The 24,711-nt window shown below is 35.3% G+C and overlaps 1 protein-coding gene across 1 annotated transcript in view; it reads left to right on the top strand.

The window, feature by feature from the left end:
- UBR1 (ubiquitin protein ligase E3 component n-recognin 1) overlaps positions 1–24,711 on the top strand; it is a 133,136-nt gene that overhangs the window by 81,202 nt on the left and 27,223 nt on the right. The window contains exons 26-37 of the mRNA XM_049613461.1: positions 2,342–2,441; positions 3,399–3,508; positions 6,054–6,140; positions 7,081–7,262; positions 11,435–11,640; positions 13,052–13,145; positions 14,378–14,527; positions 16,916–17,013; positions 19,713–19,806; positions 21,093–21,241; positions 23,287–23,342; positions 24,351–24,447. Coding sequence (XP_049469418.1) covers positions 2,342–2,441; positions 3,399–3,508; positions 6,054–6,140; positions 7,081–7,262; positions 11,435–11,640; positions 13,052–13,145; positions 14,378–14,527; positions 16,916–17,013; positions 19,713–19,806; positions 21,093–21,241; positions 23,287–23,342; positions 24,351–24,447 — 1,423 coding nt within the window. The remainder of the gene's footprint in view (positions 1–2,341; positions 2,442–3,398; positions 3,509–6,053; positions 6,141–7,080; positions 7,263–11,434; positions 11,641–13,051; positions 13,146–14,377; positions 14,528–16,915; positions 17,014–19,712; positions 19,807–21,092; positions 21,242–23,286; positions 23,343–24,350; positions 24,448–24,711) is intronic.

Here is a 24,711-nt window from a genome sequence, read left to right as displayed (position 1 = left end):
TCTCTCTCTCTCTCTCTCTCTCTCTCTCTCCCTCTTTCTCTCTCCCTCTCTCTCTCTCCCTCTCTCTCTCCCCCTGTTTCTCCCTCTCTCTCCCCCTCTCCCTCCCTCTTTCTCCCTCTCTCTCCCTCTCTCTCTCTCTCCTCTCTCTCCCTCCCTCTCTCTCCCTCTCTCTTTCTCTCTCTCTCTCCTCCCCTCTCCCCCTCTCCCTCCCTCTCTCTCTCTCTGCCTCTCCCCCACCCATACTTTCTCTCTCTCTCAAAATAAATGAGTAAACTCAAAAAAAATTGGGAAGGGGGACCCCTGGGTGACTCAGTCAGCTAAGTGTTGGACTTTGGCTCAGGTCACAATCTCGCAGTTTGTGGGTTCCAGCCCCACATCAGGCTCTTTGCTGACAGCTCAGGGCCTGGAGCCTGCTTCGGATTCTGTATCTCTGTCTCTCTCTACTCCTCCCCTGCTCATGCTCTGTGTCTCAAAAATAAATAAATGTTAAAAAAACTTTAAAAAAAAAAGTTTTTTTTAAAAATCCTGCCTGCTAATAGTAAATTGTCATATCTTTTTTGCATCATAATTTTCTATATTTCTTATTTCACTTGAATTATGAGCAGTATAATAAAGATTTGAAGACAGATTTGGTTACACCACTTTTTATTTAGGAGTAAAGAATAATTTCCCTGTTGGTAAGTGGTGTAAGTATAATTAGTTCATAGAGTTTTTATGAGAATTAGCTCATTAAGTGGAAGCAGCTATTTTTCTTAATACAATTATAAATTACTTAATAATGTCACCTTTGGTAGCTGTAACTGGATATTTATTTAACTTAATTTAAAATTTAACTAATTTAATTTAATTAATTTTCTTTCTTCCGTGGCTGTTGTTGGTATGGAGGCTCTAAATGCTGTCATACCTGTATGTGTACCTCAGTTTTTGTTATAGCAGTGGTAAATACATGAGTAAAAAATTTCAAACCATGGAGATATTTTTGAAATCAAAAATTAAAATATCTTTGCCTACCTCCTAGGGTCATGCCTAGAAGATAAACACTGTTACATGTTTGTCATCTTCCTGGGGTGCCTGGGTGGCTCAGTCGGTTTAAGTGTCAAACTCTGGATTTCAGCTCAGCTCATGATCTCACAGTTCAATCTGCTTGGGATTCTCTCTCTCTCCCTTTCTCTGTCCCTCCCCTGCTCATGTGCATGCTCTCTCTCTCTCTCTCTCTCTGTCTCTAAAAATAAATAAATAAACCTTAAAAGGTTTGTATCTTCTGGAAATCATTCCACATTAGCAAATATAGGCCTATCTTATTCTTTTTTATTTATTTATTTATTTTTAATGTTTATTTATTTTTGAAGGAGAGAGAGACAGAGTGTGAGTGGGGGAGGGGCAGAGAGAGAGGGAGACACAGAATCCGAAGCAGGCTCCAGGCTCCGAGCTGTCAGCACAGAGCCCGATGCGGGGCTCGAACCCACGAACCGTGAGATCATGACCTGAGCCGAAGTCGGACGTTCAACCAACTGAGCCACCCAGGCGCCCCATGGGCCTATCTTATTCTTGATAGATGCATATTCCATTGTTTGGATATCAGTAGTGCATTTTACCAGTCTCCTATTTATAGACATTCTTAGGGTGTTTTTAGGTCTTTGTATCACAATGAAATTTGTACATCCTTTTACAAATATCTTTGCATACTTGAGACTGATTCTTAATACTAAGTCTGTACCTTTATATTTTGGATAGATATCGTCAAATTGTCCTTCAAAAATGTATATCAGTTTACTTTCCCCATCACCAGTGTGGTGAAAAGTATCTGTTTCCCAGCACCTCAGCCAACTCTGTATTTTACTTAACTGTAAAATTTTTGCCACTTTAAAAGATGGAAAACAGGGTGGTCTTATTTCAGTTCACATTTCTTTCATTTTAGTGAGGTTGACTATTTTTCATATGTGTATTTATCATTTCTCTCTGTGAGCTGCTCATTCATAACCTTTGCCCATTTTTATGCATAAGATTGCTTATTTTTATACCTTCATTTAAAATATATTTACTTGAGGAATCATAGTTTCCTCTTTCCTCTTCCTCTTCCACTTTTCATTGGTGCCTGGGTGGCTCAGTTGGTTAAGCATCCAACTTCGGCTCAGGTCATGATCTCATAGTCCATGAGTTTGAGCCCTGTGTTGGGCTGTGTGCTGACAGTTCAGAGCCTGGAACCTGCTTCAGATTCTGTGTCTCCCTGTCTCTCTGCCCCTCCCCTGTGCTTGCTCACGCTCTGTCTCAAAAATAAATAAACATTAAAAAAAACTTTTTTAATACAGGTTTGTTTTTTTTTTTCATATTCCTCTTTCAGGCATTTCATATTCTGGCATTGGGTTTACTAGAAGAAAAGCAACAGCTTGAAAAAGCTCCTGAAGAAGAAGTGACATTTGACTTTTACCATAAGGCTTCAAGTATGTTTTAGTATTAATTTTCAGTATAGTTTCAGCTAATTACCAAGTGAAAGTTTAGCTCTTACAGAGTGTTAATCTGCCACTCATTAAAGCATAGACAATTCTGAAATTGTTTAAGACGTTTCCTAGCATCTTTAGTTCTTAACTAATGTTTTCAAAAATAAAAGTGTTTTTTTAATTCTCTGCTGTATCTTTTTACTGCATGATCCCCCCCCCCCTTTCTTTGAATGGGAGATAAATATATTGATGGTTTCTTACTTGCCTTCTTTGTCTAGTATTACCAAATATTTGCTGCTTCATCAACCATAACATTCACACTACCCATCTATGGAAGTTATTAATGTTCCTGAATGTAAACTGATTGCAGACATCTGAGTGAATGATAATGTGTGTGTTTGGCACTGTTTTTTACCTGGCAGAACAGGATAGGTTTAGATTAGATTTTTAAGTTTTATTTAGATATTTATTAGATTAAGATAGTTTTCATCAAAGCACATTCCAGGGACATTGATTAGGAGACCAAAAGGAGAAAAGCTTCTCTTTTTCTATTTATAAACTGAGTTTTTTCGATCCTTGAAGACATCATATACGTATTCAGTTTATGGGCATAAACAGCCCCCACGTTCATATTTTGGGGAGGTTTGGTTCTAATTAACTACTTTTATTAGACAATGAACCAAGTGGAGGAAAGGTGAGACACAGATCCTTAAAAGTAGCTTTCACTTAGCCCCAGTGGAAAATGTATTAAGAATTTTAAAGTAATTCAAGTTTTTCATGTTTAATTTAGTACTGAGTACTTCATGTCATTGCAGATTCTTCCATTGAAAAATTAATGTATTTAAGGAAGTGATTGTGAACTTTGGCTATCAATGTGAATAACATTAACTATAAATTATAATTTATACATAATTATGAAGATACTCATTTATGATTTGTAACTTTTGTGTTTTAAAAAAGGATTGGGAAGTTCAGCCATGAATGCTCAGAATATACAGATGCTTTTGGAAAAACTCAAAGGAATTCCCCAGTTAGAAGGCCAGAAAGACATGATAACATGGATACTCCAGGTGAACCTGATAAACTAATCATATCTTGGTTTATATATTTAAGAATCCTCTGTTTGCCTGTAATGTTAAACTACTGTTCTCTAACTGTAAAGTCATTTACTATTGATTTCGTGGCCACTCACATGTTTTCCTATTTTAGTGAAAGGATTTTTTTTTTAATTTTTTTTTCTTAATGTTTTTATTTATTTTTGAGACAGAGAGAGACAGAGCATGAGCAGGGAAGGGGCAGAGAGAGAGGGAGACACAGAATTGGAAGCAGGCTCCAGGCTCTGAGCCATCAGCACAGAGCCTGATGCGGGGCTCGAACTCACAGACTGTGAGATCATGACCTGAGCCGAAGTCGGACGCTCAACCGACTGAGCCATCTAGGCACCCCTGAAAGGATTTTTTTTTAATTAATTAAAATTTATTCATTTATATCATTATTTAGTCGGTATCTATTGATTGCCTTTTATGTGCCATGGTCATTTCTAGACACTGAACAAGATAGATAAGGTGGTTGCTGTTGTGGAGCATATACTAGTTCAGGTACAGGCAATAAACAAGAAAAGGATAATCAGAAAAAAAAAGAAAGAAAGAAAGAAAAGGATAATTCAGTAGATGAATAGAGGGTAACTTCAGATGGGTAACCAGAAAGGCCTTTCTTAGGAGGTGACATTGAAACTGAATGACATGGAGCCAGTCTTAGAAAAATCTGGAAGAGTATTCCACACAGAGGGAACAGCACTGCAAAAGCTCTAAGGAGGCCAGAAAGAAGGCCAGTGTGACTGAAGCACAATGAGAGAAGGAGAAAAAGGTAGGCAACAAGGTCAGAGGGACAGCCAGGGGCCAGATCATATAGAACTTTCCAGGTGAAGGTAAAAAGGTGGATTTTATTTTTGAGAACAGTGGGAAAGCACTGAAGGATCTTAAGTGACATAGTATTGTCTGTACTTTTGTAAGATCACTCTGGCTGCTGTGGGGTAAGTGGATTATAGGGTATAAGAGTAAAAGCAGGGAAACTATTAGAAAACTGTTGTAGAAATCCTGGTGAGAGATAAGCATGACCAGGGCTCGGATGCAGATGGCGAGAAGCTGGACTGATTCAGGTGTAATTTGGTAGTAGAATCTGTAGAACTTGCTGATAGATATGGTGGATGAGGGAGATCAAGGAATCAAAAATGACTCCTGCATTTGGAGCTTGAACTGTTGGGTGGATGGCAGTGCCTTTGGGGAGGAGTGAGTAAGGAAGGGGTAGGGAGAGAAGCTGGAAATAGTACTTTAATGGGAATCCTCCACATGGAAACATGAAGCCAAGGTTTTGGAGCTTCACCTCACTGGACTTATTAAAAGATTCTGATGTTATCAGATAGATATTGTTTTGATAACTAGAATATGGATTGATTAATTTCCATATTCATATCAATTGGAGATCTTTGTACTGATTTGTACTTCAAGAAGTTGGCTTTTTTTATTCCTTAGAGTAAGTCATTAAACATGTTTGATATAATTAGATTTGTGGCTATAAGGTAATGTTATTATTAAGGTTTCTCTTGAAGCAGAATTCACAAAGAAATTTAGTATTTGTGTTAAATTTGCCAATATAATTACTTTAAAATACAAAAACAAAACAAAGTAGATAAGTTTACAACTTTTATTAAGAAAATAAATTGAACTGTCATTTATTTCAACATGTATGTCTTGCAGACACAGTGTTATATATTAGAGATCTATTCCTGGAAATTGATTTTCTTGTAGAATACCAAAGTTTATTGTCAAAATATACAGAAGTACAAGTGTCCACTGTTAAAATCATTAGGAATTTTCCTCAAATGTTCAATATAAAGTTGTGTTGTAAGTTCCTAGTGGGAGGTATTTACACATGAGACTGAGACTCCTTCAAATATAAACATTTTGTGGATGGATGTACCATCCTATTGCTGAAACATTGGTTTTTGTTAAAAACAACGAGACTGATCTATGCAAGCTATTATGGAAACATCTTCACAGATAAATGATTAAGTGAAAATGGAAGATAGGAAACAATGTATATGGTAGGATTGCTTTTGATGAGAATATGTGTAAATATAAAGAAATATGTATTCTGATAATTTTTTCATGCAAACAAATACTAATAATCTTTAATTTAGTTGATTTTGGGGAGAGGGACTTGATCAGGGAGAGGATTTCATTTTCCATTTTGTATTCTCGTCTTTATATGCCTTTGCATTAAAATAAGTAATTTATAATCTAAAAAAAATTTTTTTCCCTAGCAAAAGCAGAGAAATGCTAATACCTACAGATGGAATTAGCTAATTTTGTTGCCTGCAGCCTCCTGCTTAGCTGTATTGCTAATCAACTAGGGCAGGTGTTTGTCACAGTCAGGAGTCACTTTTTATATACTTAAAACTACTTATATAACTATTTATATGCATGACTGTGTGTATGTAAAGTTTAAGTCAGAGACGTTTGGTGACGTGATGACAAAATCAAATTAGTGAATTTTTCTGTTTCTTATCAGTCTAACCAAATCTTTTTTTTTTAACATTTCATCTATTTTTCATAGATGTTTGACACAGTGAAGCGATTAAGAGAAAAATCTTGTTTAATTGTAGCAACTACATCAGGATCAGAATCTATTAAGAATGATGAGGTAATAACATTATATTAATGGTGATGTTCTTGGTCTTTGAACTTTACCGGTTTAAGGTAGCTGCTGCTTTTTTATTAGAAGGAAGCTGTTTGTTGTAAAGTTTGTGAGATGTCCCATCTTCTTTTGTTCATTGTGTTTCTGTACCACAGGGATTAGTGCTGCTTGACACATAGCTGTCCAGTATAATATACGTATTTTACAAAATCAGAGGAAATTGATGTACGTGGAGCTCTGTCGGAAATACCATATTTTATTTTAAAATATTTTAATATCTGAAATTGGGATATATCCTATAATCAATGACTTCTTATAATTTAGTCAGCATTCTTAGTGGAACATAAGAAAATGGTACATCTTAGATTCAATGAAATGTAGTAATATTCAGGTTATGATGATTCTAATCTTAAAATTATTAGAATACTATTTATTACTTATGATTTTTTTTATTATAGTTTGTAACTATTCCTCCTAAAAGAATAACACTGGACTTAAGTTAGAATAAACAATAAAAAGACACCATACATGTCAGTAATATTGTTAAAGTTCTCAGTTTTAGCAATGCATCTAGTAGTAACTGTTAGATAGTGTCAGGTTGGTCAAAATTGATTAAATGTCAGTGATTAAACAATTAACATATGATTTAAAAATTTTGTTTCATTTAATTTTCTTAATCTACCTGCATTGAGTATAAAAGACCATTTATTAGATATTTAAAGTACTTGGGGCTTTTAGATTAAATTATTGAAATAACCAAAAGAGCAATTAGTTGTATGATAGGATAGAGCCTATATGCTAGTTCTGAGACATCAGATTGAATCTAGGCTTAAGGGGAAATCAAGTGTTATCAGACTCTTACTCTAGGAAGTTTTGCTTGACTGAATAGTGTATGTCAATTTTAACAATGGATCCTACCTAATTTTTGTGGTTTTTTAATACCCAGATTACTCATGATAAGGAAAAAGCAGAACGGAAAAGAAAAGCTGAAGCTGCTAGACTGCACCGCCAGAAGATCATGGCTCAGATGTCTGCCTTACAGAAAAACTTTATTGAAACTCACAAACTGATGTATGACAGCACCTCAGAAATGTCTGGGAAAGAAGACTCCATTATGGAGGAAGAGAGGTAAAACCTAGCAAAACTAAAAATTAGCAACTCAGTTTTTTTGAGGGAAAATGACATATTCACTTTATTTTTTTTTTTTTATTTTTATTTTTTTTTTAATTTTTTTTTTTTTCAACGTTTATTTATTTTTGGGACAGAGAGAGACAGAGCATGAACGGGGGAGGGGCAGAGAGAGAGGGAGACACAGAATCGGAAACAGGCTCCAGGCTCTGAGCCATCAGCCCAGAGCCTGACGCGGGGCTCGAACTCATGGACCGCGAGATCGTGACCTGGCTGAAGTCGGATGCCCAACCGACTGCGCCACCCAGGCGCCCCGACATATTCACTTTAAATAAAATCTTTCCAAAATATGTTTTGTAGTAAGAGAAATTATACTGTGTTTAAATTAGCAAAAACACAGTGGGAACTCTAAGGTATTATTGAATGTAAGTTTATGTTGATGAACAGTTCAAGTGCGCAATAGTTTGTTAAAAGCCTTTATGTACAAAAAGGAAAATGGAAATGGTAAAAATCGAAATCAGCTTCTGTTATCTTGTATAAATGAGGGCCCCTTTAGGTACACATTTATATATCAGTTCATATATTCCACCCTTTTTATAATTTCTGGTAAAAATGAGTGTAGTTACTACGGGTAAAGAAAAAAAATCTTTCACCTGAAAAAGGTAGTTTATATTTGTTTTTCTTTTTTTCTTGAAGAGAAAGAAGACACTGCCTGTAATTGTAGTCATGGACAGCACATTACAATGGGAATCAATAAATCTGATTTTCTGAGTTCTACTGTGGTGTGCTCTTGGGGAAATCAGTTAACCTTCTGAGAGCCACACTTTGTGAGCTCTTGTATGGTTGCAGTGTGAAAAGGAGGGAAAATAAGGATACTTTTAAAAGCACTCCAATTTAAAATGTAAATACCTCCTATGGTTTTTTTTTTGTTTTGTTTTGTTTTTTATATAATTTATCGTCAAGTTGGCTAACATACGGTGTATACAGTGTGCTCTTGGTTTTGGGGGTAGATGCCCATGATTCATCACTCATGCACAACACCCAGTGCTCATCCCAACAAGTGCCCTCCTCAATGCCCATCACCCATTTTCCCCTCTCCCCCATCCTATGCTTATTTTTAAAAATAAGCTTTGACTGCTCTTTAAATAATGTGTGTTTTGGATAGTTTTAAAAAATTGTGCTTTTGCAATAACATTAGAAACAGACATAATTTATCTGTCATCTTGAAGCAGGGTACGTTAACAAGGACCACAAAGAATAAAGACTATATATTTTAAAGATAAAAAAAAAATATATATATATATGTATATATATATATATATATATATACACACACATATATATACATATATACATATATATATACATATATATATATGAAGGTAAGCTATCCTTAGCTGACAATAGTAATAGAACTAGAAATTAATATAAAACTTTATAAACAATTCACAGAAGTTCCAACCCTGGAGATACTTTATATTAGCAACATGCTCTTTATGAAAAAGAGACTACTGTATGTTTAGCCAAACAAGAGGATAGGAAGCAAAAAATGTGCTCAGAGTTAATTAATGGCCTCAATGCTTTTTATTTATTTTTATTGACTGATTGATTGCACACATAAATTATTGTGTTCTAGTTGAAAACAATTCAAATAACACAGTTAGATCCCTTAGACCATCCTCTGCATTCCTGATCTTTCTGCACAGATAACCATTGTTAATAAATAACTATTGTTCTAGGCCTCTTCTATGCATTTATTAACATATATGCATAAATGAGTATTGGTTTGTGTTTTTTAATAGTTTATTTTACCATACCTTTGGTTCTGCAGCTTGGTTTTTTACTCAGTGTTTTATAAATCTCTTCATGTCATTCCATATAGGTCTATTAGATTCTACATGATTCTTTATGTGTGAATATACACTATTTTGTTTGTTAGATTTGGGGCATTTAAGTTGGTTTTCCCTTATTTTCTAATTTTCCCTTAATATAAACAATGTGTCAGAATATTTTTGTATATTTGCTCCCTTGTACAATTGTATAAGTACTTCTCAAGAGTAGAATCTAATATGTGAAAGTACTGGCTCATCATTATTTTAAATTTTAATAGATACTATCACAATAAAACTCCAATGTAGTTTTACCAATTCCTACTCCCAACAATGTTTGAGAGTTCCTATTTTCTTCATTTTCATCAACGCTTATTATTATCATCAGTACTTGAAAATATTTGATAGTCAACATTATAAATCTCTGCCAGGCTGAATTTCCCTATTACTAGTTAGTACTAGGTTGAGCATCTTTTCATATGATTGTTCACCAAATTCTTTAAAATGTTTGAGAGAGAGAGAGACAGAGAGAGAGAGAGAGAGAGAGAGAGAGAATGAACTAGTGAGGGAGGGGCAGAGAGAGAGGGGAACATAGGATCCAAAGTGAGCTCCACACTGACCCCAGAGAGCCCAATATAGGGCTCGAACTCACAAACGGTGAGATCCTGACTTGAGCTGAAGTCGAACGCTTAACTGACTGAGTCACCCAGATGCCCCCAAAAACATTTTAATTACACAGTTATACTGACACATTTTCCTTTTAAAAATCAGATGTCAGAGATAAAGCTACTTCTGTTTGAGCACTGGCCTAAATCTGGGACTCCTTTCTGCCCTTCCTCAGAAGATATTCTGGTTATAAATTTTATGTATCTCCTGTCAGAATTTCTACTATGCTACTACCTGTAAATATATGTAACCATAGAAATTACATAGTATCATTCAGTCTTTTGTTTTATTTGCATCAATGGTATTATGTGTCCTTCTGCAACTTGTCATATTCACTTGGAAATCTATGCTCTATGTTCTTATGTACCAAACGAGCTCAGTGTTTCTCAGTCTTGGTATTTGGGCAGCAGTTCTTTTTTGTGCTCCATGAATTGCAGGACAGTCCACGTCTCTGGCTCCTCATTCACTAAATTCCAGTAGCGTCCTGTAGTCCTTATGGTACCAAAAGGTAAACCTTACCTCACATATTGCTGAATGCCTCCTATGAGGTGGTACCCCATCTAGCATTCAAACTGCACCTTTTAATACTGCTTAGTATTCTGTATGGTGTAATTTCACTTACATTGATGATGAACATTTAAGTTATTTCCAGTTTGTTGAATGATCTGTGGCAATTCAGGGACCTTCTTGCACAGGTAAAGAGGCAGTATTGCAAAGCAGTTCAGAGCATGGCCTGTGAAGTCAGATCACATGGGTTAGATCCAGGCTCTGCTACTATGTAGTGATGAGTCATTAGGTAAGTCTCTTACTGTCTCTAGGCCTCAGTTTCTTCATCTTAACAATGGAGGGTAATCTTAGTACCTACCTCATAGGATTTGTTGGAAAGATTAAATGAATTAATGTAAAGTATTTGAAACAGTGCCTCACATCACAATCAGTGCTTTACAAATATTCGCTATTATTATATTATTATTATACACATTGAGTACATGTAAGAATTGCTAAATCATTAAGATGTAAGTTTTTATTTTAAAGTCTATCAGAATAGAATAGAACTTAAATGCCTAAGAAGAGGGAAAGGATAAAACTCTTACAGGCACGTATAGAAAGAGTATTGTGTAGCCATTTAAAAACAATGTTTCTGAATAAACTTTAATGACACAAGAAAACAAATAAGATATAAGTGAATAAAGCAGGTGCAAATCTGTATATGTGATCTTAATTATGTAAAAAGAATGGTATAAACAAAGTGGACTGGACGGGAATATACAAATGGTTATCTCTAGTTTGTGAGTGTATAATGTTTTTTATTTTCTTCTTTATACTTTTATAGATTTTCCAAATTTTCTTAAGCATGTATTACTTTTCTAATCAGAAAAAAACCAGATAACCCTGCTTCCTGGTATGAAAATTAACTATAATTCTAATATACACTCTACTTTGTGATCTGCATTTTTTGCACTCAGCAACACAAAATGTATTTTTGAATAAGCAAATTAACTGATATGAGCCAGAAAAATCAAGGGGGAAGATTTTAAGCTAATATTGCTGAATATCATTTTTATTTTACTATTTTTGTTCTTAAAGTTCTTGCACTACAGTTACTTAAAATCTACCAAAATATAAAGACAAGTGACCAAAACATGTGTCCTCATTTCTGGTCGTTTCTCTTGGTAGTGCCCCAGCAGTCAGTGACTACTCTAGAATTGCTTTGGGTCCTAAACGGGGTCCGACTGTTACTGAAAAGGAGGTGCTGACATGCATCCTCTGCCAAGAAGAACAAGAGGTGAAAATAGAAAATAATGCCATGGTATTATCGGCCTGTGTCCAGAAATCCACCGCCTTAACCCAGCACAGGGGAAAACCCATAGAACTCTCAGGGGGTATGTATTGTTTAATAAATATCCTTTTGAGCATTTCTTTTCATACTTATATAATGAGAAAAAAATATTGGAAGAAGTTTGGGAGTGAGACTATATTTAGCCTTATTTAGTCAGATCATATTTTACCCATATGTAAAATGGTCTCTAGATATTTACATACCATGTTTGCTCCTTTGTTTTATTTTTTAATTTTAATTTTTGTTACACTTGGCCACATTGCTCAGTCTCTGTCTCTATCTGCCTATCTACCCCCATTTTTCTATGCTGAACCTTTTGAAAGTAGGATGGAGGCATATACATTTCATCCCTAAATATTTACACATGCATGTTCTAAAACTAAGGATAGTCTATTATATGTCTGTCATACCATTATAACATTCAAGAAAATGAATAATAATTCAGGAATATTACCTAATATAAAAGCCATATTTGGATTTTCCCAAACTGTCCTCAACTAGACGTTTTTAGCTAGACTTTTTTTTTCTCATTTAGGGTCTAGACATATTTTGTGCCTTGTTTTTATTATGTCTTTTTAAATCTATGTTAATCTAGAATAGTCACTTGTTCTTTTTTCTTTTCCATGATAATAACTTCTTAGAAGAATGTAGACCAGTTGTTTTGTACATGTCTTACATTGTAGATCTGTCTGTTGCCTCAAAATTAGGTTCATGTTAAGTATTTTCTTGGCAGGAATACTAATTAAGTAATGTATTTTTTTTTATGTCACATCAGAGTTACTGCTTTATAAAATACCCTTGGGATAATAATAATGATGATGATAAAAAAGGCTAACATTAACTGAATACTTACTGTATGCCAGGCACTGATTAAGTGCTTTATGTGTATTTACTCGCTTAATCCGCACAGCAACCCAATGAGTTTGGTACCAATATTGGCTCCATTTACAGATGAAGGAACTGAGGCACGGAGAAGTTAAATAATTTACCCAAGGCCACAAGTTATATGTAATGAAACCAGATTTTTAACCACTATGTCTTTGCTTTTATCCATATTATAATGCCCTAAGTATACCTTAGAAAGTAATTCAAATTACTCTTAAAATTAGAAGAGCAAATTGTGCTTGAATCATAGAAAAATCACTTCAACAACCAAGATAAGGCAACTTAAACCTGATGTTCAGAATAAAAAATACAAATCAAAAATAGAAGTTGTCATTAATTCACACTAATTTTAAATCCTACCTGGAAGTCTAGGTTTATATTTTTCTCCTTTTGCTTACTACTAAGAATATATATCCTGTTACCATGATACTGTGACACTTTACTTGGACATTCCTAAGAAGGTTCATGATTAGAATTTTAGACCTTGATAATCTCTTTTTTTTTTCCCCCATTTTATAACCATGGGGGGAGATGAATACATGCCTCCTATTTTTGTCTTCCTGTACCAGAAACCCTGGACCCGCTCTTCATGGATCCAGACTTGGCATATGGAACTTACACAGGAAGCTGTGGTCATGTGATGCATGCGGTGTGCTGGCAGAAGTAAGTTGTCCTTCTGACATGTTTTTGAAAGAAACTAGGAATACTGAAGTTCATTAAAGGCCACAAAAAGGCATGTTTTCTCATGTCTTCTTTCCTTCCTTATCTGAATAATTGAAGCAGTTTTAATTACTAATTTTGTTTGCATGATATTCATTATCTTATCACCTTCAGAAATGCATGTAATAGGGACACCTGGGTGGCTTAGTCGGTTAAGCGGCTGACTTCAGCTTAGGTCATAATCTCAACATTTGTGAGTTCGAGCCCCGTGTCAGGCTCTGTGCTGACAGCTCAGAGCCTGGAGCCTGCTTCGGATTCTGTGTTTCCTCCTCTCTCTCTCTGCCCCTCCCATGTTCATGCTCTGTCTCTCTGTCTCTTAATAATAAATAAATGTTAAAAAAAAAAAAAAAAAAAAGAAATGGATGTAATAAACTATCAACTTAAAATTTCACTACTCCTTTGTACTTCCTCTCCACGAGCTAGTTGGTTGCTCTTGATCAGTATTTGTGTAAAAGAAAGCTATAATCTTTCTTAAAATATCTCATTTCCCATGGGGTGCCTGGGTGGTTCAGTCAGTTAAGTGTCCGACTTAGCTCAGGTCATGATCTCACGGTTCATGGGTTCGAGCCCTGCATCTGGCCCTGTGCTGACAGCTCAGAGCCTGGAGCCTGCTTCAGATTCTGTGTCTCCCTCTCTCTCCCTCTCCCCCACTCATGCTCTGTCTCTCTCAGGAATAAATAAACATTAAAAAAAAAAAAATCTCATTTCCCTGATAATGTAGAGTGAAAAGTACCTTTGAGATAGAATAAGACAGGAAATTCTAGTGCCACCTTTGGAAGAGAAAAATTCAGAAATATAATTCCTGGGAAAACTTTTGTATAGGATTCATTCTTTTGGCATTGGGTTAGAGTACATAATCTTCCTGAATAGCCTTTACAACATCAGCTGGCCATTGGAACTGAAGGAAGTAGTGTCTGCATTTTATCTCCATGCTGCTGAGTTAGGAGCCAAGTTATGATTCAGTAAAATTATTTTAAGTTTGTTTCTGCCCTGATGTGTCTTGTTTGCCCCCAAAAGAATGGGCATCCTATTTCTTGTATAATTGCAACTTCGGTATTTGGGCATGTAGATTCTAAAGACATTTATTAAAGCAAAAATTCGAGACTTTTGTCACTTGGATTAGAGTGAAGATACACGTATCATTCTGAAGGGACCCATGTCTTAAAATTTTGCAGGTATTTTGAAGCTGTACAACTGAGCTCTCAGCAGCGCATTCATGTTGACCTTTTCGACTTAGAGAGTGGAGAGTATCTTTGCCCACTTTGCAAGTCTCTGTGCAATACTGTGATCCCCATTATTCCTTTGCAACCTCAAAGGATAAACAGGTATGTTTTAATTCATGTTTGGGTTGAATTTTTAAAAGCTGTATTTAATCCTTTCATTTGTGCCTGTTTTGATTAGATCACTAGTTTCTTTTGTTGTTTGAAGTAATTAATACTTTTTCTTTCCATAAGTTGTATTCTGTCTTTAAAATATGATGAAAAGCTCCAATTTTTGGTTTCTAAAATAACTGGAATGTTCATTAACTCAAATCTGTATGTTGTGTGTGTATCTTCTAACAGCCATGAAAACAGTAGAACATGAATCTCTACCTTAGCATTCACAAAAAGGGAAAAGATGCTGAGAATATTTATCCTTTCAAATAGTACTTTTTACACCATTAGAGTTAATGTTTGAAATTTGGTTTCTCTAAATGTCTTTGTATTATTATTTCTAATTCTGTTTTTTTTTTTTCCCTGAAGAGCCAATCGCCATAGTTGTAAAGATGTGGACAAAATGTTAACAATAAAAGTAAAGAAAAACAGTAGTTAATCATATCTTTGAATAATTTTTAAATTTTTAGACCAAGTTTTTAAACTTTTCTATTCTGACCATCTGTGAATGGAACTCAGTAGCAAATTTATTCATTTTTTATGATAGCTATAGCATATAATTGTATATTTGTGTTGTCACTGTTGTACCTAATAACAGTATTCTTCATTGTTGTTCATTTTCTTAAAACTCAGTGAATTTGTAATGATTGACCTAAGTTTTGCTATAGAAAATAATTTCGTTGATAAAAACACTTAACATGTGTCCACAACAAAAGTGTTCAAAGGTGATAGGCTTGGCAATCAGCGTCAATAAGTTAGTTGCTCTATCTCTGCTATTCTTTGTCATTAGAAAACCTGATCTGGGGATACCTGGCTGGCTCAGTAGGTTGAGCATCCAACTTTTGATTTTGGCTCAGGTCATGATCTCACAGTTCGTGGGATCGAACCCCACGTCTGGGTAGACACTGGCAGAACAGAGCCTGCTTAGGATTCTCTCTCCCTTTCTCTCTGCCCCTCTCCCCACTCACGCTCTGTCTCACTCTGTCTCTCAAGAATAAAATAATAAAAAATTTTTAAAAAGAACAAACACCCTTGAAATAGGAATACCATCAGCATGTTTGAGGCACAGCAGAAAGGCAGCATGCTTGGAATGGAGCAAAGAACAAGATCATAAAAGGGCTTATAAGATTGGAAATTAGAATTTTATTTTTAGTATTAAAAACACGAAATATTTTATGTGTGATGGGAAACCATTGGAGTACTTTGAACAGAGGAGTGATATGATCAGATCTACATTTTAGAAGATCCCCCTGGCTGTTCTGCATTGAATATAGATGATAATGAAGCACTGTTGTGGAAACAGGAAGAACAGTTAATGTATTGAAATAGTTCCAGTGAGGGATGAAGTAACTTGGATTAGGGTAGTAACAATGGAAGTAGAAAAAAGTGCTCAGCTTGGGATATATTTAGAAGGTAAAACCAGCAAGACTAGCTGCTGGCTTCGAATGTGGATTGTGAGAGAATCTGAGAAATCAGTGATGACACCCGGTTTTTTATTTGAGTGACTAGAATGGTGATTCCATTTATTGATATTTGTTACTTCTACGTGATGGGCCTATGAATGGTATCTTACTCCTTGTACTTTTAAAATTCCCCTCCTACCCAAAACTACATTTTTACTTTATTTATTTATTTTATTGAAATATAGTTGACAATGTTACCATAGTTTCAGATTCCAGTATAGTGATTCATTAACTGTACTGTGCTGTGCTCACCACAGGTGTGGCTCCCATCAGTCACATACAACATTATTACAATACCATTGTCTATATTCCCTATGCTGTACCTCCATGCCCATTACTTATTCATTCCATAACTAAAAACCTGTATCTTCCTCTCTCCTTCACCCCCTTTTGCCCATTCCCACACCCCACCCCCCTTTCTGGCAACCATCAATTTGTTCTTTGTATTTATGGGTCTCTTTCTGCGTTGTGTGTTCATTTATTTGGTTTTTTAGATTCCGTATACAAGTGAAATCACATGGTATTTGTCTTTCTCTGACTTCTTCACTTAGCATAATACCCTCTAGTCCCATCTATGTTGTCACAAATGGCAAGATCTCATCCTTTTTTATGGCTGAGTACTATCCCATTGTGTGGGATACTGCATCTTTATCCATTCATCTATCAGTGGGCACTTAGGTTGCTTCCATATTGCAGCTGTTGCAAATGATGCTGAAACTACATTTTTAGACGTATGTGCTTTTATAACCTACGTAGTTAATCTGAAGGAGTTTGATGTTTTCATACAGCCAATTATCCATAGAAAGACTCTACAAGTTCAGCTTTTCAGTTTGACTTTGTGCCAATGGCTTAATAATTTTTAAATATCATTTTTCAGTGAGAATGCAGAGGCTCTTGCTCAACTTTTGACGCTGGCACAATGGATACAGACTGTTCTGGCCAGAATATCAGGTTATAATATGAAACACGCTAAAGGTTTGCTCAAAATTATTTTATATTTTGCTGTTTGAGATTTAAGTGTCAGAGTCTTTAATATTTTTCTGAAGTACTTACTGCTCTAAAATATGGTTTGCAGATATAGATTTGGCGACTATCAGGACCTAAAGATTTCAAAGCCAAAATTAAGTTTGACTTAAATCACTTAAATAGTTTTCATACTGGCAAGCAATATAGACAGTGATTAATCTGGAGTCACACTGCTTGGAGTTAAATCTTAGATCCATTGCTTACTGTCTCTGTGATCTTGGACAAGTTTTTTAACCTGTTTGTGCCTCAGCTTTCTTATTTGCAGGGTGAGAATAATAATAGCACCTATCTCGCTGACTTAAGAATTGAGGTATCCTGTGTAAAGTAGAACAATGCATGGTACATAGTCAATCCTGTATGAGCATTAGCCATTACTATTACTAATTTTGTTAATATGTTGTCATTAATATTAATAATAAAAAAACAACATTTTTAAACTGTTACCTCATTTATATATTCTTTACAATTGAGGGATAAGACTAAAAAGTCTAAAGACTCTGAGAAGTAAACAATGGTAGGCAAATGAAGGAGGGAAGTCAAAATTTGAAGAATGGTAGAGGCAATGAGTTTCCTGGGTTTTTTCCTCCTTTATTACCCAGCTTTGAACTCAGCATAGCCTGAGTCACAGAGCTTGCAATGGACATGAATAGCAAAAAGTTCAAGAGAGATGCCCTCTTTCTGGCCAGAGGACCAGGAAAAAAAGTCCCTCAGAACTGGAAAGTGTAAAGGGAATTCCTGTTTTGTTTTGTTTTGTTTTGTTTTGTTTTTTCCTCTTCTGACCCTCTCCTGATGCCAGCCCCAGTCAGGGAGCTGGAGCTGCAATGCCGTGGCGGCCACATAGATATGTAAGATCCCAAGAGAAAACCAGTCTCTCTGGCTGGAGGAACTGGAAAAAAAAGGGACCTCTGTGTTCCATAGAATGCAGGGTGAATCCTCATTATTTTTTTTTCTGTCTTTGCCTCACAGTTTTATCCCAAGGGTAGCCCCAGTCACCTGAATCTACTTGACAACAGAAGGGACTAAAACTGAGAGAAACATGTCATTATGGCCAGAGGAACTGGGGAAAAGGGTCCCTTGGAGCTAGAGAATATGGGGGAAATCCCAGAAAGAAGAGAGCTATAGAAAGGGAATCTCCTATTTTTGAGAACAGCACAGATCCTAGGCTTGCCTCCAAGCTGCACATGTGCAGAACAGGCCCAGAGAAACAGCAACAGGTTTGAGAATGAAACTGCATTAAAACCATCACTTAAGTCCCAGACTAACACCTGAGTAGTACATGTATAGGCAGACCCAAACAGTGTAGCAAAGGCTCGGAGACTAACATTGGAACCACCATACACAGACAGTGGGACAGAAATTGTTGAAATTAATTGTGTTGATTGCCTACGGAAACAAAAAGAAAGGTACATTTTTCCACAGAATTTTAAGAAGAACCAAAACCTCACAATGTAACATTCAAAATATCTAAGGTACAATCCAGAATTACTCAACATACAGAGAACCAGGAGAATCTGACCAATCTCAAGGAAAAAAAAAATCAATAAGATGCCAATCTTGAGATGTTTTAACATTGAACTTTTTAGACAAAAAATTTAAAGCACCCAATAATCATTAAACATAAGGTAAAGGTGAACACTTTTGAAATGAATGGAAAAAATATGAGTTCTCAGCAGAAAAAAAGTAGAAACTATTAAAAATAAAGAACCAAATGGAGAGGATAGAATTGAAAAAATACTATATGAAATAAAAATTAACTGGATGGGCTCGATAGTGGAATGGAGATGGGAAGGATAAGAGTTAGTGGACTTGAAATCTGATCAGTAGAAATTACCAAGTCTGAAGAATAGACAGAAAGTGCTGAAAAAGAAAAATAGCTTTAGAGACACATGGACCCAATTTTTTAATCCAATATTTATGTCATACAAGTCCTGAAAAGAAAAAAAGATGGTACAAAAAATAGTTGAAGAACTGATGACTGAAAACCTCCAAAATTTGGTGAAACACATAAATTTACAGATTTAAGAGTTCAGTGAAACTCAAAGATAAACTAAAAGAAAATCACACCCATATAGATAATACCTAAACTGCTGAAAACCAAAGATGAAGGAAAAAAGTCTCAAGAGCAAGCAGGAAAAGACAACTCATTTCACATAGGGGAACAACAATGCTAATTTGATAAGGAAATGGAAAATGGAGCCACAAAGAGGTTGGTATTCACTCAAGGTCTTAGTAATAGGAGCAGAGTTAGGATGCCAACCCAGGCAGCTTGGCTGCAGATCCTTGGCTCTTACTCACTATTGTATGCTGCCTTACTAGTAGAATACTATCCATCCATTAAAAATGGAAATATAGAGGGACAGTTACTGATGTGGAAAGACATTTATGATCTGTTGGTCACAAACAAGATACAGAGTACTACTATAGATTTTGTCTTTTTAAAAAGAATCTGTATTTGCAACATTTATATGGAGAACAGAAGAATATCACCCAAATGTTATTTGAGTAGAGAAATTTTGAGCGATAGTTTATTGTCTATTAACATTTTCTAAGTTTTCTAAAATGGTCATATATAATTTTAAACAGCTAGAAAAGTGTGTGTCACACTAAACCCTTGTGATTTTTCATTCTTTTTTCTTTTCATTTATAAGGAGAAAACCCACCAATTCCAGTCTTAGTTGATCAAGGAATGGGCGATTCCACTTTTGAGTTCCATTCTATCCTAAGTTTTGGAATTCAGCCTTCGTAAGTATCCAAGTAGTTAAGAGTAGTTTGTAAATGGCTGTGAAAATAAGAGTGAAGAACAATCCTTCCTTCCTTCCTGCCTTATTTGCAAAATTGTTTCTTTATCCCGTTTTTGTCTTGTTTCTCCCTGGAGTTTTATTTGTATAATAAAATTAAGTGGTTTGAGGTATTAGAGTAATATGTATTAGAGTGAATCCTGCCTGTAATTAACCATTTTTGACCAACAAAAATGCCATTTCTATATAGTCCAGCCTACAATAAGAGCAGAATTTAAGAGATTTCAATTAAAGACATATCTAACTCTGATTTCTGTAAAGTCTCAGGTCAACCCCCACCCCCATTCATTTTCTTGTTTGTAAAATTGAAACAGTAGCTTCTTATCTTACATCATAAGGTTATTGAAAAAATACTTATGTGAAAACACTTTGAAAAATATAATGTATCCAAATCAGGTATTATTATTATTATCATTATTATTTAATAAATATTTTCTGATGTACACTTTTTTAGTTGTGATTCTTGTTTATATTTGAATCCTCTTGCTGTTGAAAATACTTGTTACAGGGGCGCTAGGATGGCTCAGTCGGTTAACGTCCGGCTCTTGATTTCAACTCAGGTCATGATCTCATGGTTCATGAGATCTTGCTAACAGTGCAGAGCCCGCTTGGGATTCTCTCTCTCCCTTTCTGTCTGCCCCTCCCCCACTCACACTCACGGGCTCTCGCGTGCTCACGTGTGCGCTCTCTCTCTCTCTCTCCCTCTCTCTCTCCCTCTCTCTCAAAATAAATAAACTTAAAAAAACAAAATACTTTTTACAAAAGGAAATTCAGGAAATCAGAACTTATCACTCCCAAGTACATGGTGTATTCATTCTCTCTCTGTTTCACACACACCCTGTTAACACTGAAGTTTCTCTTAGTCCCTTTCCACACATTAAAACTTGTTAGGTCAGATCTGTTTGCTTTGAATTTTATTCCTTCTCTCCAGTCTGTCCTTAATTTGGACCTGGATCCTTTCTGTGATCCTTTACTACATCTTTTATATGAAGTAAAGTTATATGAGCCATTATCATTTTGTAAGAGATATTTTTCTACCTATAAGAGCTACAGTCCCATTTTTTCTTCAGAGGCTCTAATCTCCAATTTGACAAAGAGCATTTTACTTTGTCAAAAGAGTTAAATTGTTGTTTCAGTACCTAAATTGTTAAATTTTTGTTTCTGTACCTTATTCTGTAGGTAACCCCTTTTATTAAATCACTATATAAATTTTTCTTGTTTTACTTTTAGGATAAAATATTCTAATAGCATCAAGGAAATGGTCATTCTCTTTGCTACAACAATTTACAGAATTGGACTAAAAGTACCTCCTGATGAAACGGATCCTCGAGTCCCCATGATGACCTGGAGCACATGTGCTTTCACTGTCCAGGCAATTGGTAATGCCTATGAGAGACTACTTCGGAGGGTTCATAGAAAAAGAATTAACATTGATTGACCAGAAATGTTTCCTTTTCCCTGATGTCTTAAAATAGTTTGAATTGTTTGAGGACTATTGGTATCTCAGTAGATTAGTGTAGCCTGATGCCATTTAGTCTGAGAATTTTTGTATTGATCCCTTTTTAACTACAGTATTGGTCATATGCAACAGAAACTCAAAATATTTGAAAGGTATAGCATGAAGCAAGCTATATTCAAAAGCTGGCAGATTTATAACACACTAGGAAAATCAAGGGAAAAAAAGGCAAAGGAACAAGAATCAAGCCAGAAATGTTCAGTAATTTTTGTTTCTTTTACACCTTGAGAGAAAAAAGAAAGGGAAACCAAAGTCACCTAAAACATTATCAGAAAAGGGAAAAGAAGACTGAGGTTGTGAGAGAGACAGACTAGCAGGCGGGAACTCACCAGGTCATAATGGAACCCCACTGTCAAATTCTCTGCCAAAATTTAAACTTCTTATAGAAGAATGCAGCAATCAAATCAAAATGTTGTACACCTTAAATTTACACAGTATAAATTGGGATGGGGGGAAGAAGAGTGTAGTAGTGAAGGATTTCTTAGTTTTTAAAATCAGCATATTTGCTTATTACAGTATGAGATAGAATACTATCTAAAAAAGAGTAAGAACTGTAATTCTTTTATGTCCTCTTTATCCAAGATGGTTTCAGTCTCCCTTTCCAATATACATTTTTGGTGGTTGCTCCCAATGGAGTCTATCATCTTTTCTTCATTTACATATATTTTTGTAACAAGACACCATTTCATGATTTGAATTAAGTAGCACGAAGCCACAAAACCTTCCTGCACACGAGCTTCAGCCTCCTGAACAGATTTTAGGAGTCACATCCAAACCTGTCAGACTTAAATCATGGATAAAAGATTACACACAGGTTTATCTTTCCTGTGGTTGAATAAAATGAGAAATAGGAAGAATGAGATTTAAACACAATAGAATCTGAACAAACCGGTAAGAAATGTAAAGCATTCTTTTGGAGTCATGATCTACTACTAAGTCTCTTGACAGTTTCAGTGAAGATATTTTACACTTTACTATCCTTGGCAAGACAAACGTTAGGAATCGGGAGTTTAGATAGTTAACATAAAAAAAGGTCACAGTTTTTGTCAGAAAAGTGATGAGAAGTTCACTGGAGGGCTTCCAGTGGTCCAATGGTTCCTATGTGGTTCTGTAACCTAGTAATTGGGTTTTATTTTATTAATACAGTATTATACTGTTTTCACTTCAGTGCTTTTTCCATCCCAGAACATAGTGCTGTACTTTATTCCTAGTGCATAAGCATCTGACTTACTTCATTCCCTATGGGTATGGCAAGACATACACAGGACATGTTGGCATAGTTAGGAACTACAGTTGAAGAATCAATATACAGAGTCTTTTTTTACTGTCCATTCAAAGATGGAAAAAGAAAATAGGAAGTAAACCTTCCTAACTCATAGGTGTATCTGCTGCCAAAGATCAATGAAAGTAAGAGTAATTTAGCAATAAATGCCCTAGCCAACAAGGCAAAATGTATCTGAATCCGTGGGGTTTTTTGAATTTTCAATTTTTTTTTCCTGTCATGTAATTATTTTTTAAAAGTATGCGTAAGAGCAATAGTTACCTGCATTGCCTTATGTATTTTAAAACAAAATACGTTGTGACCGTACATAAAATTACTTGCTGAAAAATTTTTTGTGTAGAAGAGAGGTTAAAAGGACGAAAAATAAACCAGGCTGCTTTGTTTTTCCCAGGTACTCTCTGTAGAGAGCTGCAGGGACTTTATTATGTGTAGTGACAGTTTGCTTCTATAATATCTTCTCACTCAAAAATTTGGAAATTTTGGTCTAGACTTAAACATGAAACTTTGAAGGGGAAAATTGCAAATCATCTGGTCAAAAATATATTTAAAGAACATCTGATAGAAACCAAGTAAACAATTGTAGCAGTATTCAGGATTTATTATTTTTGTTTTTCTTACTCTTTGAGAAAACCTCTTGGGAGATGAAGGAAAACCTCTGTTTGGAGCACTTCAAAATAGACAGGTATGTATATTCCAGCAAGGTATGTGTAACTCATAGTAGGCTTTTTTGGTATAATCTATAGTTAATTTATTAGTTTTTAAAATCATTTTTTTAATTCACTCCTTTTTCTGTAAAAATTAGTGGAATTCTATTTTTTTTTTCTTTTTTACAAAGCTACCTCAGTCTCACAGGAGACAAAATGGCCCGCATTGTGCACTTTAGAGAACTTACTCAATCTCGGTGGTTAAATGTAATTCATAGATTTCAGATGATACTTTGTCCCTTTTTTCTCCCCTTCTCTGCTTATTGCCAAGTCAGAAATTCAGTGTCCCCTACATTTTCCTTCTTCGCTAATTTTGTGCCATCATGTAACATTAAGTACTAATGCTGGCTTAACTCTACATAAATAATCATAGTGAATTCAAGAGTAAAACTAAGCCATGGCTCCTTGATGGGCAGATCTTAACACTACAGGACTATACCCGTCTCCAGACCTAAGCTCAAGAAATAGCCCCTTGAAAACAGGGTGGGCAACCAAGGATTCCATAGAGCACCCCTGCTCCTAGCCATTTTCCTCTTATTTTCCCAAGGCACAGGGGACTTGTAATATACAATGTGCTTCCCTACACTTCCTGGCCGCCTGTTTGGAAGGCAGATCTATTCCCTGCATTTAGTGGGGTTTTTCTGGCCATGATTTTAGAATTTTTATAAATTTTTTTGCCCAGGCCTCAGAGTAAATTAATCCAGTAAATTTAAGAAATTGACTCTGGGGAAAATGAGTATCTAAATGAGAATTGAAATAATTATAGCTTTAATATCTCTTGGTCATGGGAAAATCTATTAAAACTTGATAAGTTCATAAAACTTCCTGAAAGTATTAAAAATATTATAAATATTATACTTTATTTGCAAGAATGTAAAGTTTATAATAAGGCTACAACTAATACTTGCAGACTGGGAATGATTTTTATAGTGAATGACTTAGGTCTGTCATCTGCCCTTTTTCTCTTCCCCTCTCTTACAATCTAGCATAATGGTCTGAAAGCATTAATGCAGTTTGCCATTGCACAGAAGATTACGTGTCCTCAGGTCCTGATACAGAAACATCTGATTCGTCTCCTATCAGGTAGACTCTTCTCTGAATATTATTATATGTCTTTTTCCTTTGCATTTCTGGCAGTGTATATCATTCGGAAACAACACACTGAACTAATTTTGAACACTACTATAGCAGCTTTCTAAAAGAAAAAACAAAGACATAGATGCCCGTACAATAACTGTAGTCTTATTTTAAAACTCAGGTATTTTCCAAATGTTTTCAAGTTATGTCCCTTGTTCCCACCTAGAGGCTTTATTGAATCAACATCCACAACCACTAACATATTTTTGT

This window comes from Panthera uncia (assembly GCF_023721935.1).
Source record: "Panthera uncia isolate 11264 chromosome B3 unlocalized genomic scaffold, Puncia_PCG_1.0 HiC_scaffold_1, whole genome shotgun sequence".
NCBI classification, from domain to species: domain Eukaryota; kingdom Metazoa; phylum Chordata; class Mammalia; order Carnivora; family Felidae; genus Panthera; species Panthera uncia.
This window is presented reverse-complemented; position numbering and strand designations above follow the sequence as displayed.